This window comes from Alligator mississippiensis, chromosome 11 (assembly GCF_030867095.1).
Source record: "Alligator mississippiensis isolate rAllMis1 chromosome 11, rAllMis1, whole genome shotgun sequence".
NCBI classification, from domain to species: Eukaryota; Metazoa; Chordata; order Crocodylia; family Alligatoridae; genus Alligator; species Alligator mississippiensis.
Window position 1 is genome coordinate 38,927,291 of NC_081834.1, and position 16,598 is coordinate 38,943,888.

Genomic DNA, 16,598 nt, shown 5'->3' on the forward strand with positions numbered 1-16,598 from the left:
TCCCCCTCATTTTCAGTCTGTAGAGCTCACAGTTTGGAGATTTAGGTTTGCAAAGATAAGTCCTGGAAAGTTCCTCTTTTTTAAAAGAAAATGGATCTTACATTTTGGACAAGTTGGTGGCTGAAATCCTCACACCTCTGTTTCTATTAAAAGTGTAATCTCTGTACTAAGGTCCAGCCTTGCTAGCTGGGCTGTTTTATTGAGCAACACGAAGTTTGGGGCAGAGATTCTATGGTAGCTAGACTTTTTAACTAATATGTTCAAGCCCCTTTTACTTGGGGAGGTTGTAAGGTTTGCTTTTTCTGATGGAGGGGTGTCTTGTTAGTAGCATCACTAAGTGAGGAAGTTCTAGCGCTCAGAGTTCCCAGAGCTAATATCTTTTGAGTCTCTCTGAGTGCGATGTTACAGGATTAAGAACCACTACAGTGCCAAGATATTTCAAAGCTCTTAGTACTAGATGTATTTGAATCAGGTAAGTATTGACTCTATTTGACTAAAATCTTGAAAGTGAAAGGTGCTAATCTCAGTGAAATTTTGATATTGTCATTTCAAAGATGACATGCGAAGCAGCAAGGTGGCAATTGAACTGGTTAACCTTTGGTTTAAGAAGGCATCCTTCTTATTCCTATAAATCAGAAGAGAATGGCAGGTGCTCTGTTCTTTTAACATTTATATTTGAAAATATAGTAACATGGTTTTGCTCTTTGTGTGAATAAGGATAATCATACCTAATGTACACTTAAGAGAGGAATATCTGTCATGCTAGCTAAATGGGCAGACTGATTGTAGATGTAGTCTTGGGCCCTGATCCTCAACACTTATTTAGGCTAACTCCTGTTGAAATCAGTGGAGTTTGGTTCCTAAATACCTTCAATAATCTGTCCCATAATGTACAGAAAACCAGCTTCAGTTGCTGTCTCAAAAGATACCATCGTGTAACTTTGCTCAGTGTGCATCTAATCTATGTAACACGTTGCTTAAAACAGTGACAGAAGCAGTGGCCTTACTCTATCACTGTTTTCATTGCTCTCAGAAGCTCAGCTTCATTTATGTTGATGGCACCATTTCCCTAAACTACTTTGGGAAGTTTAATAAGAGCAAAAATATCTGGAATATTAAGAATGTTTAAAGGATTATGAAACTAAAATTCTAGCTTTTATACTACAAGGGAAGGTAGTATGTTAGGGTAGAGCTTTAATAACATGTATGTTTGATATGTCCAGTAAGGTTTTTTATCAGTTTTATTATTTCTTCAATAAGTAACTTGCAGCAATAAGTGCACTTCATCTCATTTTTTGTAAACTTTACCTAGTGTTTAAAACTGTCAACATCTTTGATAGTGTTAGAATGACTGTATTCATTTGAATACAAGACTACCCTAAATGCAAGATACGGCCACAATAATTAGATTCTAGACATAGAAAATTTATAATCATCTTACATATGTCTCTTTCTCTTGCAACCCCCCCCCCCCCCCCCCCCACTACTGCACCTAGTTGGGAGAGAGGTGGTGAGGGAAGTGATAATGGGGCAGGCAGTGGGGGTAGAGAGTAGGGGGAGGTAGTAGAGGGCACACAGTAGGGTAGGTGGTAGGGGACAGGCAGTGTGGAAGTGGTGAGGGAGACTATGAGAGAGGCAGGCAGCTTGTATCCTGCTGCCTGCCCTCCACCCCCCAGCCTCAGGCAGCACCAATTTTCCTCCCCACCTTCCTCTATTCCCTGTTCCTCCTCGTTCCATGCCGCTTCTGCCCCTCACAGCCTCAGGCCCCTGCCCTCCGAAGTCTCTCCCCCCCAGCTTGTCTATCCACTTCCACCTTTACTTTTGTTCGGCACCAGCAGGCTCCATCCTTGCTGTAGCCTGGGATGCAGAACATGGCTCCAGCTTGAGCCATGCAGTCTCTGCCCCAGACTGCAGGAGGGACGGAGCCTGCTGAGCAAAGTCAAGGAGTGCTGCAGAGAGGGAGAGAAGCAGGAGGGAGGGGGTGAGACTGGGGCTATATGGGAGGCGTGGTGGGGTGCAGAGAGGCAGCAAAAGGGCAGGTGGTAGTTGTGGCTCTGGAGCTGCAGCAATTACCTGCTCTGCTGTTGCCTCATGCTCTGTTGTAAAGCACAAGGGGCTTTTCCCCTAGGTTAAAATTTGAGGGAAAACAACTATCTGCCAATCAAGTAAATACAGTATTTTATATCCAAAAAGTGCTGGTTTACTTAGTGTACAGTAATGTAATGTGTACTGATTCAATAAAATACTATTGGCTTCTTCATTTGGTAAATCTTACTTAAAATAGACTTACTGCTTATAATTACTGGATTCATTTGAAGAAAACTCTACTGAGTGTGTACTGCTGTATCTCTTTCTGCTGTGTCACCTTCCACTGCCACCCTCATTTTTCATTCTTAGAATTGGTTGTGTAGTGTTCATTAGACAGAGTATGTGAATATTCCCAGAGTTGTCTTGATGCACCTCATTTGTGACCAGTAATAGCCTTGTTAGCCCAGGTCTGGGCTGTTTTGAGTAAAAGTCCTGTTAAATTTCATGTGTTCTCTGTTAGTCTTTTTGTCATTCCATGGGTGCTGATCATTTTTCAGTTGTGTGTTTTAAAAATATCACTTTCTTATCTACTGTACTTCAGTCTTTTACAGATACACATCCTGAAACTTTATTATGATAAGAAACACCTCTACTGTGCTGTTACTTGAAGCTGTATATCTAGGTCAGGTACTTCTGTATAGTCCATAGACTTGGAAATATATATAAACTGATGGAGTTCTCACTGACTTGTGCAATTATGGGGTAAACTTATTTGTTCTTCCCCTTCCCCTAAATAAAAAGAATACTACTTTTCAAGAAAGAACGGCTGAATTTTTAGGCTAATAATCAGTCTGGATGGTTCTCAATACAGTATTAGAGGTAGTTAGTTCACTTCAGCAGTGGTTCAAGAATGGTAAATGCTTTAGTCAATTTTTCCTCTTATCCCAAATTTGTTGGAGAATCTATATCAACATTAGATTGGCACACATGTGTGTCCCTAACCTTTTACACATAAGCCAGTTTAAGTGATCAGAAACTGGTTTAAACCTGTAACAGAACAAGTGTTCAGTGCACATAAACCAGTTTGAAAATGGCTGAAACCAGTTTGAGATAAACCTGGTTGAACTAGTATCAGACTTAACTGATTTGGGTCAAGTTGGTTTGTGCAGTGTCTGTCCCAGACCCCTTCGTGGTTCAAGTTAAATCTGACTTCCCCAGCATCCCAGATGCTTTGCAACCCTGGGTGGGGCCCTGCGGCTCTGCTGCCTGTCTGGAGCTCCCGCAGAGACTGCAGGTACAGTGGCATTTGCCTGGCTTCCCCCTGCCCCCCTCTCTTCCCCCCACTTCCTGCTGAAGCAGGGATTCTCCCCTCCCCATTGCCTTACACAGACACCTCTCAGCATTAGCTAGCAGACCACATGCTGGCTATGGTCTGTGCTGTGGGAGATGAGACAAAGGCAGGCAGGACAGTGTCGGCTTAGGGCTTTTTGGAGCTAATCAAGAGGTAGCTGGTAATGTCCCTCCATTCCTTCCTTGGAAAAAGTTGTTTAAGAGTTTGAACTAATGAGAGAAGCTTTTCTTTTGTTTGGACTGATAAATGCTAACAACTCCCTGGGTAAAGAGCATCCTGCCAGGTCCTGGCCACACACACCCTCAGCTCAGCAGTGTACAAGGGACTGGAGGGCTGCTCTAGCACCTCCTGGCTTCTAGCCTGAGCCACTGCATGTTCCTGCATTTCTTCAGTCCAGAGGGGATGTCTGGACAGGTACAAACCAGTTCAGCCTAGCCAGGTTAGACTAACCTGCAAAGATTGAATCAGTTCAGGCTTAGGCTGTCTGTCCCTAGCCAAAGTAGTAAAGTGAAATTTATGCAGTTAAGTTCAGGTTTACCTAAATATCAGTTTAATTTTGCATTTATATCTTTCATTTTTTTCTTACAATTCTTACTTGACTAGAAAACTTGTTGGTTTTAATGTATTATTTTTGAAAGGATTTTGCCATGTGTTTTCTGTTGCTAAAAGGAGGGGGGGAAAAGTAGACGTGTTCTAAAATCCAAATATTTACTTGGATTGCTCTGTAATTCATTAGGTCTCTTGGAAGGTATAGGGTGGGGTAAAGGGTGGGTGGGGTAAAGATTATATAGGGTGGGGTAAAGAGTCCACATGTAGTCCAAAGATTCCAAAAGGACCCTTACCATCTGCCCTTTAAGCAGAAAGGCTCTGCCACCTATAGCAGAGATGACACACTGATTTAATTATAGAGTTAGCACATAGTGAAACTGCCCAATTTATTCAGTGCAAAAGGATAAATTGCCTGGCATCTTGAAAGAAAATGCTAGTTTAAACTAGTTTGGATTCCTTCACTGTTACTGTATCAATCCAAATATCTGAAAGCTACTGAGATGGTTATTTGCTTTGCATACATTAATACAATATTTTTTTTGTATTATGAATAAAAATGTAGGACACATCATTAAAGCCCATGGGAAAACTACTAGGATTTTGTCTGAGTATTGGTATCAACTGTTCTTGCTTCACCTACAGAATGCATGAAAAGGCCTGGAACCTGATCTTGATTATATGGTTATAAATGTGGTAGAAGTTCACTAGTTTTTGTGCTCAGGCTTAACTGATCAAAATCTATCCCAAAGCATATTGCTAGGCACTACATCATTAAAAACAGAGAAGGCTTCAAAAATGCAGGAGAAGTTATGTAACTGGCTTTATTTATCAGTTTCCACAGTTTTACTAAAAATATTGATTTTTTTTTTTTTTTTTTTTTTTGGATACATTATTCAGTGACTAAAACATGGCTTGTAACTGCATTTACATGTGTTTGCAATCAGGTTATCATTAAAAAGAAAAGAAAAGGCAGCCACAGAAGGAAAATACAAACTGAAGATCTCAAATTTTGTTATAGTTCCATTTTTAGAGGTAACATTGCTACTGGAAAGTGATCTGTGTTAATGTAGCACACATGAAATACGAATGTTTATACCATAGCTATGTTGGATATTTTTTTGGAAATGGGAACACCTGAGCCAGTAGTCAAGCAGGCTTGCAATTACCATATTTTTCTCACATGCACTACTCACCTTTTCCCCCCAAAACAAGCTACTGTAAATTCGTGTGCAGATTATATCCAAGAAGTACACTAAGAGCAGTTTCTCTTGCCTGTTGGGCAAAGGTGATAATAAAGTCTGAACAGACTAACCAAGTGGAATAATGAGCAGGGTCAAGCTTCCTGGCTGCTGTTGCTACTCAGTTACTGCAAGGAAAGATCTTTATTTTTCTTTGTTTCCTTTAAAAAGTGAAGTATATATCTTATTCTAGTGCATATTGCACACAAGAGAAATACATTAGTAAAATCAATATTTGTATTAGGGTTGAAAAACTGGCATAACACAGACTAATAAGGTACATTCCTGCACAAAGTTCAAAGAAACCGTATTTGAGGCCTCAGTTTGAGTGTTTTGTCCAGTTTGGGGCATTGCACTTTAAGAAAGATGGAGACAAAGTGGAGAGAGAGTTTAGAGGAAAGCTGCAAGAATAAGGCTTAGAAAACATGGACTAAGAGGAGAGGTAGAAGGAATTTGGTTTGTACAATCTAGAAAAGGCTGTTGACTCCCTCTCCCCATTAATCTTCCAGTATATAAAAGGTTGTTGTAAAGAGGCAAGTGACAGTTTTCCATGATGGTTGTTGTGTTGGGGCAAGAAGACGTTAAGCATCTGTCAGAATGGACTGCATATGCTTCTTCCTGCCTCAGTGATAGGTAGTTGGAATAGATGATGTCTGGAGGTTCTCATTGCAGTCCTGCTTTTTTGTGATTTTAAATATGTATTTATGAATTGAGAGCATGCTAAAAGGTGGGGCTAAATGGTTACTTTTCAGGATAAAGGGAGGTAAAAAATGAGATCCCACAGGGATCTATACTGGGTCCTGTTTTGTTCAACATTTTCATCAGTGACCTGGAAATGGAGGAGCACAATGAAATCTCCAAGTTTGTAAATGATATCAAATTATTCCGGGTAACTAAATCCCAAATGGCTGGAGAGGAGCTGCAGAAAGTTCTCGCTAAGCTGAATGAATGGGCAAAAAAAATGGCAGCTGAATTTCAGTATTGACAAGTGTAAGGTAAATACACTTGTAGAAAAATAACCTCAAATATATATATGTACACAATGCTGGATTCTGAATTAGATGTTACAACTCGGGAAAGAGACCTTGGAGTCGCTGTACATAGTTCTCTGAAAACATCAGCTCAGTATGCAGTGACAACCAAAAAAGCCAATACAATGTTGATAATCAAGGGATTGAAAACAAAACTGAGAACATCATGTCATTTTACAAACCCATGGTGCTCTTGCATCTTGAATGCTGTATGCAGTTCTGGTCTCAATATCTCCAGAAGGACATAATAGAATTAGAAAAGGTACAGAGAAGGGCAACCAAAATGATCAGAGGGAATTGAGCAGTTGCTGTACCAGGAGAGACTAAAAAGACTAGGACTCCCCAGTTTGAAAGGGAGAAGGCTGAGAAGGGGGGTATGACAGAGGTCTATAAAATAATGAAGGGTGTGGATTAAGTGAACTGGGAACTGTTATTGACCAAGTCCCAGAATACTAGAATTAGGGGCGCCCACTGAAATTGGTAGGTGACAGGCTTAAAACTAACAAGAAAGAGTCCTTTTTATTTATTTATTTATTTATTTATTTTTTAAAGCAACATGTTAACTTGTAGAATTAATTGCCATAAGAGGTGGTGGAAGCGGATAGCATAGCCAGGTCTGGAAAGGAACCGGACAGTTTCGTAGATGTTAAACAGAATGGTGGGAAATGTTTTTTCTGCATCTGTAAATCAGTACTCATGGGTAATGAATGGGGGGTATGTTTAGATATGTCTGGTTCAATGCTTTCCCTCTAAAGCATTCAACCCTGACACTGTCGGAGACAGGGTATTGGTCTGACCCAGTAGGGCACTTTTTATGTAACACAGAGGTATCTTTTTCAGGGATGTAAGTTGAATTTGTAATAAGAACATAAAGTTATGTAAAATTTTACTGAGCAAAATGGTATATTTTCAATTAAATGCAACTTTGAAGCATCTTTGCTTTTGTTGTTGATAATAGCTAACTTGTTGAGACTTCTGTGCAAACCTCTAAAAGCATAACAATTTAGAAGGCAAGGGCCATGTTTAGCTACTATTTTGTTTTGCAAATTGAGTCGATGCGTGTTTGTGAATTTAATTCAGTAAATACTTTTCTTCATAGTATCATCATAGTTTCATAGTAGCTAGGGTCAGGAGGGACCTGAACAGATCATCTAGCCTGACCCCCTGCCACAGGCAGGAATGAATGCTGGGTTCACAAGACCCCAGACAGGTGATCATTCAACTTTCTCTTGAATTTGCCCAAGGTAGGGGTGAGGACCACTTCCCTGGGAAGTTGGTTCCAGATTTTGGCCACCCTAACTGTAAAATATTGCCTTTTGATCTCTAACCTAAACCTATTCTCCATCAGCTTATGACAATTGTTCCTCGTCACCCCAGGTGGTGCTGGGGAGAAAAGAGTTGATGTTTTTATATAAAATTCTTGTGGATTTTTTTTTTGGTTACCAATGCCTGTGTAAAGTTTTGGGACTTGTTTTCATCTTAAGTCAAATTAAATAAAAATGAAGTGACAGGTTTTGGTTTGTTTTGGGGTTTGTTTTGTCATTTAGAGTTTGTAAATGGACAACCTTAATAGTAATGACAGATAATCTTGTTACCCTGAAGCAAATGTAAATGATGAAAAAAATACTTGTTCAAAATAGTTCCAGAAGACCCTGATTAGCTAATAGACTTCTTTAGTACGGGGGAAAGACTAAAAGTCAGTATATAAAATTAACAGTTGCTCAGTGATCTCATCAACAGGGTTGATTTATTCATAATCCAAAGTGCAGTCACTGTTCCATCTGTGAAGGAAACAGTGGCTTTAGCCTTGTAGAAGGTGAAATGGGGTATGCTAGTTCCATGGAGTATTGAATATTTACTGATCATTCAGTTTAAGGTTGAGGGAGGCAACAAAGTTGGACTGGTATGGTGTTCTCAAGGTAGAAAAGGAGAGATGGATTCCCACTGTCAAAGTACAGGCAAGCCTGCTTTAGAGGCTGTGATTCTGTAGTAGGAAGCAAGCACAAGGCTTGAAGAATGGTGTGCAAATGTGCTGGAACATAAATTCAAATGACTGTTATTTGAGACATGGAACCTATTCATGCCACTGCGTGAATGTCTAAGTTGAATCTAGTGAGTGTTTCACTTGCTGTAAAGAAAATCGTAAAGAAAAGGTCAGATATAGTCTAAGCTGCATTTTGTAGGAGTTAAGCATGAGTATCAAAGAGCAAAACTTAGTCTGAAGTTTATAATCACGTTTACACTTTTTAAACTACCTGCTAACTATGCCGAGGTATCTAAAAGTGTTAGAAATAGTAATACACCTTATGTTGTACTCTGTGGCTGACTTAAATTTACATAAATTAAAATTGGAAATGTTCAGCCTGGTTACTTATTTTCAACAGTGCACATTACTCTGTTTTAACGATCAGAGATAAAGGAGTAAATCTGTAAACTGGGTTAGCAGTTTCTAAGCAAAATTTAATGAGGCTGAATTTTACTATGAAACATTCCATTCACTTGATGCAGCCACGGTGCTGCTCTTGTTATGAAGTTTGGCATCAGTTAACTATGGAGACTGGATTATTCTTCTACATGTAGGACATCTTCAGGAGGAAGAGAAAATTTAAAGAGGTGAAGATCTGTCCTAGGCTGTTAGATGAAGGAAAGTTAAAGTGCTTTTCCATGTACAGGATAATAATAGCTGAATTTTTAAAATCAGATTAAAAACTGATGGTCTGAGCCTCGTTTTAAAGAAATCTCTATCTTGCTTTATATCCTTCAGGGAAGTATCATTATTTAACTATTAGTTAGAATTCAGACAACTTAAGTTGGTAAGCATGTGTGGCTGTTACTACTTTGTACCACTGAACTTCAACTAGTTCTTTCTAAAATGTATATAGTTAAGTAATGTGCTGCCTGCCATAATGACAAAACAGTGGATTCTGGGTGTGACAAACTTTTAGTACTTGTGGCATACTTTCTTATTGCAACTAATGCAGCATTCAGACTACTTAAGATTTTTTTTTTCACACCATTACTTTATCCTGGAATGGTGGCATCTTGACAGCTTTTAGTCATGAATTATACAACATAAGAGTGTTTTTTTTTCCACATTTGATTAATTTTTTTGTAAACCCTAAAGAAAAGTCTTGTATCTTGATTACTTATTCAACTTAATAACATTAACTTGTATTCCTTCTTACCAAGGTGCCATCTAAATTTCTGTTGGATTTGGAAATCTGCATGAGAAACTTGAACAGAACTAAATCTGTTTAATTTGGATATAAAGTTGAACTGACGTAGCTACATGTTGCATTGACTTTCTTACAAATTTTAGCATCTTTCTCAGTTTTTGTTTGTTTTGGGTTTTGGTGGGGTTTCCGTTCAGCTCTACAGCTAATATTCCTATATTGTAAGTCTCATCCATGTTGGAAATATGAAAACAAAGGAAATTGAGATGAATGAGACTGTACCTTAAATATTTCATAGTGCTTCATTGCAGGAAAAAATAACCATTCTTCCAGTAGCTCTCATGGGGTTGGGTGAGAGCAAATATTTTAATTAAGGTTTGGCTGATGAGATTTGTGAGCTTTAACTCTGGCCACAATTTCTAGCTTTACATATTTTTGTGGCGTTATTTGCATATTCTGTTTGTAGTAGAAACAACCAAAATACTCTTATGGGTTGAACTGAACTATTATTGTATTATAAGAAACATTATTTCTGTGTGGATATTTTGAAAGGATCTTCAAGGTATTTACTTGTAATTGCATCTTAATGTAGCCTACATTCAGCAGCACTTATCTATTTGAAGTTATATTGTAGTTTATAAAGTCTCATTATGTTCACTTTATAGACATTTTAACCTTCGAATGAAGAGAGATGCATCCCTCTTTAGTGATGACTTTAAAGTAGAAATATCAAATAAAGTAACTGATTATGATACCTCCCATATTTACACTGGACATATATATGGTAAGTACAATATTTTAAATGGATTAAAATGCAAAAGCTTAATAAAATGTTTACATGTTGCATTATCAACTGGATTTATTAAATTATTCTAAGTATGAATTTGAAAAATGTAAAATCTATAGTATGAATAGATTTAATCTTTTTTCCTAACTTTTTTTAATTTGCCAGTTATTTGTGTAACTTAAGTCTCAAGTTTGAACATAAATTATTTTAAGTAACTTTTCAAGAATGTGGGTATTATACTTCGCTATAAAATCTTCCTCCTTCAGCCAGATGATGATTTACCTAACTGTGAACTGTACCAGAAGGCTAAACCTTTTGAGCTCACCAGTGCCTGTTTAAATACAGCTGCATGGCCCTACTGCATTCCCAGGCAAGTTGGTACTTCAAGGATTCTGACAATGTGGTGAACAGGGTATTTAAACACCAGCATATGGAAAAATGCAAAAATGAATGAGTTAATAGAGGGTAGGCACCTGTAACGTAAATAGGGGTGGGTGAGAGGCATCAGCCTCGGGCAGCAATTAAGAGGGGGCACACCCAGGGCACAGAAATTGCATGTATAGGAAGCATTTTTTTCTATTTGGATATTTTTTAAAGGATCTTCAAGGTATTTACTTCCAACTGCATCTTAACGTAGCTTACATTAATCAGCACTTGTCTATTTGAAGTAATGTTTTAGGTTGCAATCTTTATTTTGTTCAGTTTATAGACATTTCAACCTTCCAGTGAAGAGATGCATCTTTCTTTAGTGATGACTTGGAAGTAGAAATGTCAAATTAAGTAACTGATTATGATACCCCCCATATTTACACTGAAACTGGTAGGAACTTACCATGTAAGGAACATACAGTAACTCTGGAACTGCTCTTATCCTGTTGTAAATGAAAGCTAAACTACAGTAATTTAGCCTGTTTCAGTGTGGGATAAGCTGCCCTAGTTTGGCTTTCACTTACAGCAAAGTAAGCACAGGAACATAAACAATTATTATGGAGCATGGGCTCCATGGCATATTCTTACCCCCTTTAATTTGCTGTGTGTTTGTCTTGGCATTAGATACACAAGATGCCTCTAGGGAGGTGGCTGTCACTGCCTTTAGGCTTACCCCTTATTTATTTGACTTGAGGCCCCCTCTCTGTAACTTTTGTGAATTGAGCAGCACCCCATTTCCAAAACTAATTTATTTATTGTAGTGCTTACCTCCTTGCAGAGGGGCTGGGCAACGAGGGCAGTGAAGCTGCCAGGCAAAGACAGCATGTACACCTGGACCCTGAGCTTGTCCTTATCTGCTTGTCTCAACATGTCTCCCGTGCCACACCTCAAAGGATCTTGTGGGACACCTTGGCTGAGAATCATTGCTCCAGGGCTAATGGATCTAGTTATATTTTTGACAAAAGATAGTAACCATTAATAATTGATTCAACAAATAAAGAAAATTTTTCACATAAGGGTATCAGTAGAGTCTTAACATGAGGCCATTCTTTTAGGTGATCACTTTTATTTCCCCTAAGGTTATAAAATCAACCATCTAGCAGATCAGGACATCAGTGTCTGAATGTTAATCTTGGACCACATGTCCACATGGACTGCCTTTCTATTTTAAAAGGCTTAAAGAGAAGCTATTGATGTAACCCCTTAGTAGAAGTGGGTATAGTTTATATTGCAACAAACAATTGGGGGGCTGAGGCTTTTCCAGTCCTAAGCTCTTGGTCAGCGGGCCTAAAGACTTTGCTACGTTCTCTAAAAGCTGAATCTCTGATTTAGTGTTAGGTTAATTGTTATTTAGCCCTAATCCTTGTTTAACCCTAGACTATGTAGTCTACACTAGGGCTGTCAAACTTTTAGTGTGGCCTCTGGCTGCTTAGTGTGAAACATAGGCCTTTTCTCCTCTTTGCCACTACAGTTGTGTTTGAGGGCATCCCTCTCTCCTCTGCTTCACCATGCTGAGGACGCCTTAAGTGTGGGCACTTGATATGGGCACAGGACACAAAGGCAAGAAAAGTGAGGGGCAACCAAGAGTCCTTGGCGGCTGCTGCTGCTGCAGTAGCTGGAGTGATGGGCGGGAGGAGCAGTTGAGTAGGAGCGTGAGGACCACAGAATAACCCCTCATAGGCCCTATGCAGTCTTTGGGCTGTTGATTGGACAGTTCTGATCTACACTTAAGTTTCTAATTGTGTTTAACGGTACAGTAATCCAGTGATCTACTGGTAATTGTGAAGTTAGCTCATCTTTAAAAGATGACCAGGACTATCTTGATTATTCTAAAATTCTGAAAAGCTAATTCATCTGGATTATTCTAGAATTTCAAGGAATGTGAAAGAATGCTTATATCTTGTATACTTTATGATTTAAAATTAAGGTATTCTTCATACTTTTCTTCACATATTTAACTTTTCTGCTCTTGTCTTCCACAAGTGTATCTTTTGTTCTCGGATGACTATTTTGCTTCAAAAGTTTCATGGATCGGTAGAGCTTGAAGCTGAAGTATGTTAACATAAAAGCTCTTCATAGAAGCCTGATAGCACAAAACAGGCCTATATCTCTGCATTTTAAAAGATAAATGGATACTGAGAATAAGCTGTTGTTATCTGGAAAGTAAGATAGCTGCAGCTGGACTGTCCCCATCCTCATAAAGGAAGTCAGATGCAATAATGTACAAGTATAAATTGAGTAAAAATGAGAAAATGATGAAAAAATTGGGGAAAAAGAAGATTAAGGCATACTGCTACTGTCACCAATGTGAGGTGTTTTGCATGGATGCTGTCTGTATTGTACTGTAATGAACCACCTTGAACTTTTTGAAGGCCATATATTAGTTACTTCCATTATTTTTAGACCTACAGATTTAGATTGGCTTAAATTGGAGTGGACACTTATTTGGGCCAAGGGCTGCATCTGGAGTTTTGATGAGTTGTTGTGGGCAGGTCAGCACTCTCCTTTTCCTGTCACTGCCCTCCCTCCATGTGCAACAGCTCACTAAAACTCCCTATGGGGTTTTGGGTGGGCACCAGCAGTGCTCCTTCATCCATTCCTGCCCCTGCCGCACTGCCCTGGATGTGGGGAAGCTTCAGCCAGGCAACTCCTGCTGGTAGTGAGGGGAGCAAAGCAGCACCCAGCTGGCTGCAGCTGCACCAGGAACTGCCCCACCAGAAGCTATGCACTGGCCAAGGGCCAGGATGGTGGGCACTGGTGGGATTGTGGTGTGGGCTGCCCTGATGGGCTCAGGTGGGGCTTAGCACCATGCAGAGTGCTGCAGGGGTAGCCGCCAGCCAGATCCAGTCAGTTGGCAGGCTGTGTTTTGCCCACCCCTGGTCTAAATGGTCTTAACACTGTGGCACTTGCTTGGTAAGCTTCCTTCCCTCCCCAAAGTAAGTGCAATTGCAAGTACTGTCTACTTGTTAAAATTTTTCACAGACTACATTGCTTTCAGCTGCTCTGCACACTATGGCAAGCATAACTTTGACTGATACGGGTTATGGAGCTTGACACCTTTCTGCCTACGGAACATAAGCCCCCATTGTTTACAGAAAAAATCTAGTTACTGAAGTAATATTAGGGTTGATTTTGTTGTTGCTGTAGAGTTCTGATTTAAACATCATTATTTACTGTGGTCAAAGGCAATTCAAGTACTCTTGTGGTCATATTATATAGTTTGTCTTGAAAGAAACTGGATAGTAGTTACTGTTGCACCCTATGAATGAATATTTATAACTCCTTTAAGAACTCATTCTCACATAAACGATATAAGAATTTATAAATAGAGGATTGGTCAGTTTATTCATACAATATTGCATTAAATAATTAGCATGCCTCATTCCAAAATATAAGGCTTTAGACCACATGTGAGAAATGGAGTCTAAGGGGGGGAAAAAAAACTAACTTTTTATGGATTGCCAAATTGTGCCTTTGGATGCATGCAATGGACAGCACTACCTTTCATTCCTTGTGCTGTTCTAGACTATAAATTTAATTCCCCACACAAATATTGATAAATGAACTAAGGACTTCTCAGGTGTGCATGTACAACATTTAGGTAATAACTGTAAACATGCATGTTGATATGTACCTAAACTAAATTATTTAAAAAATTACATCTAGAGAAATCAGCTTGTTTAAACAAGTCAGTTGACAGTCCTACAGAAGTTAATATAAACTAGACCTGAATTCCTCCTATGCATTTTTGGTGAATTTTTTACCTACCACCACCATTGCCACCATCTCCCCCTCCTCCTACTCCTAAAAATACTTTCATTCCACATTATCTGTAAGGATTGTTTAGTGCTGTAACCTGGATTATTTTTTCTGATTTATCACATAGTACTCACATACTGTATAGCTTGTTTGTACCTTTTTTGGTTTTATTGCATTGGTTTTTAGATGTTTTCTTTTGAAACATTTTAGAGAAGTATGAATTTTATTTTAAAAATATACTTGCTTCCTTCTCTAATAGGTGAGCAGGGAAGCTTTAGCCATGGATCTGTTATTGACGGAAGATTTGAAGGATTCATTCAGACGCACAGTGGCACCTTTTATGTTGAGCCAGCAGAGAGATATATTAAGGACAGAGCCCTACCATTTCACTCTGTCATTTATCATGAAGATGATATCAGTAAGTACTCCCATTTTGATCTTTAGATGAAATGAAAATATTTTTATTAAATGTCAAAAACTGTTTACACCATTGGTAAGCTTCAGTATGAGGATTATCTCTAAAGGATTGGTCCAAGGTTTGCCTTCAGTCGAACCAATTGACTTCTACTCCCTACTTTTCCACTTGAGGTAACTTCCTAGCAATCTAATTAGTGTATTAGTGGAACGTTTGCTAAACAGTCAACACAGAGCCTTCCCTTAGGAAATACATTGTTAAAAATGGCTTCCTTTGGTATATTCTTATTAGTTCTTGGGGTCTGCAAAATAAGGGATGATGAAACTCAAGTCATAAAGCTCTTGCCTTGGTGCAGTTTAAGAAAGAGATACCTAATTTATCTGAATAATAGATATCGGTTTTTCCTTGGTGTATACATCCTTGATTTCTTCACACTGCTGTTTAAAAGGTCCAAACATATGATGTTCTAGCGTGCAAGTTTGGGGAAATGCAGGCAATGCAACCTAGATTGTTTGTTTGAAATTTGTAGCTCTGAGGCATCTTGCTGAAGTATCTGTTTTAAGATACTTGAGAAATATATAAGTCTTGTCCTCCTTCAGCTGTTGACATATCAGAGATCTTCTAGGTTTTGAGTAAATTTTGTCTAGCTATTTTTCAGGGTTTGGTTAAAATAAATAAATAAAAATAATAAAACAAAAAACCCCATCAACTCTTCCCCCCCCCCCAAACAAACAAAAACAAAACCTATTTCAAAGTCTAGTTTTTCATGTACCCATTGACAGGGAGTGGCATAGTGTGTGTCATGGAAAAATCAAGCTAGAAGGGATCTCGCAAGATCTAGTTGGACCTCCTTCTTAATACATGATCATCCTTGTGTTAAACCATCCAGGTCAAAAGTTTGCCTAACTTGCACTTAAACTTCCAGTGATGGAAGTTCTGTGATCTTTAAGTAATTTATTCCAGTATTTAATCATCCTCAGAATTTGGAAGTTCTTCCCAGTATCCAACTTAAGTTTTCCTTGATTCAATATAAGCCCATTGTTTGTTGTCCTGTCTCCTTGTAAGCAGAGAATAGTGTCACAGGGTTGCTCAACTCCCACCCAAGCCATGGGGTAAATTTGGCCCCAGAGCTCCATCATCTGACCCATGGGGCTTCCAACAGGTCCAAAAATTTGGCAGCAAGGGAGTGGTTGTTGCTTCCCAGCTGTCACATTTCTGTATGTGTGAGGAACCTACAGATCAGAGAGTGGACCTGCGTGCTAGACCAGAGAGTGGACCAGGCAGTGCAGGGTCTGATCTCTAGTGGGTGAAAGCAGCACAAGGTCCAATCCTTGTTGGGTGGGGCTGTTGCCATGCCACTCATCTGGCCTGTGGGACCAAACGCTTGAGTACCACTGGTCTGTCACCATCTTCTCTGTAACAGTTTGTATTTGTAGGCTGTTATTAGATTTCCCTTAGTCAAATTTCCCTCAATTTCCCACAGTCTTGTTGGGATTGGATACCCCCAGTTTTTATAATCTTTCATAGTCATAGAGAAGCAGGGCTGGAAGGGTCCTCTGGAGGTCATCTAGTCCAACCCTGTGCCTGAGGCAGGAACATCCTTATCCAAAGCATCCTAAACAAATCCTTGTCAAACCTGTTGCTAAAACTGTAGAGTCAGCCCTGTCACAGCCACTAGACACAGCACCCTAACCTGCCACCAGCAAAGCAGGGGAACAATGGTGGGCAGTATTCTGGTGCTTCAAGGGTTGTTAAAATATGCTTGTCAGATCCAAGGAAGACTGACGCATCCCTGCTACAGAGGAAGGCAAAAATCCCCACAGTCCATACCAATCTGA

The 16,598-nt window shown here is 39.3% G+C and overlaps 1 protein-coding gene across 1 annotated transcript in view; it reads left to right on the forward strand.

Annotated features, from left to right (window-relative positions):
- The window catches only part of ADAM10 (ADAM metallopeptidase domain 10), a 115,432-nt gene that overhangs the window by 35,903 nt on the left and 62,931 nt on the right, over nt 1–16,598 (forward strand). Inside the window, exons 3-4 of the mRNA XM_006263841.4 lie at nt 10,036–10,154; nt 14,605–14,763. Coding sequence (XP_006263903.1) covers nt 10,036–10,154; nt 14,605–14,763 — 278 coding nt within the window. The remainder of the gene's footprint in view (nt 1–10,035; nt 10,155–14,604; nt 14,764–16,598) is intronic.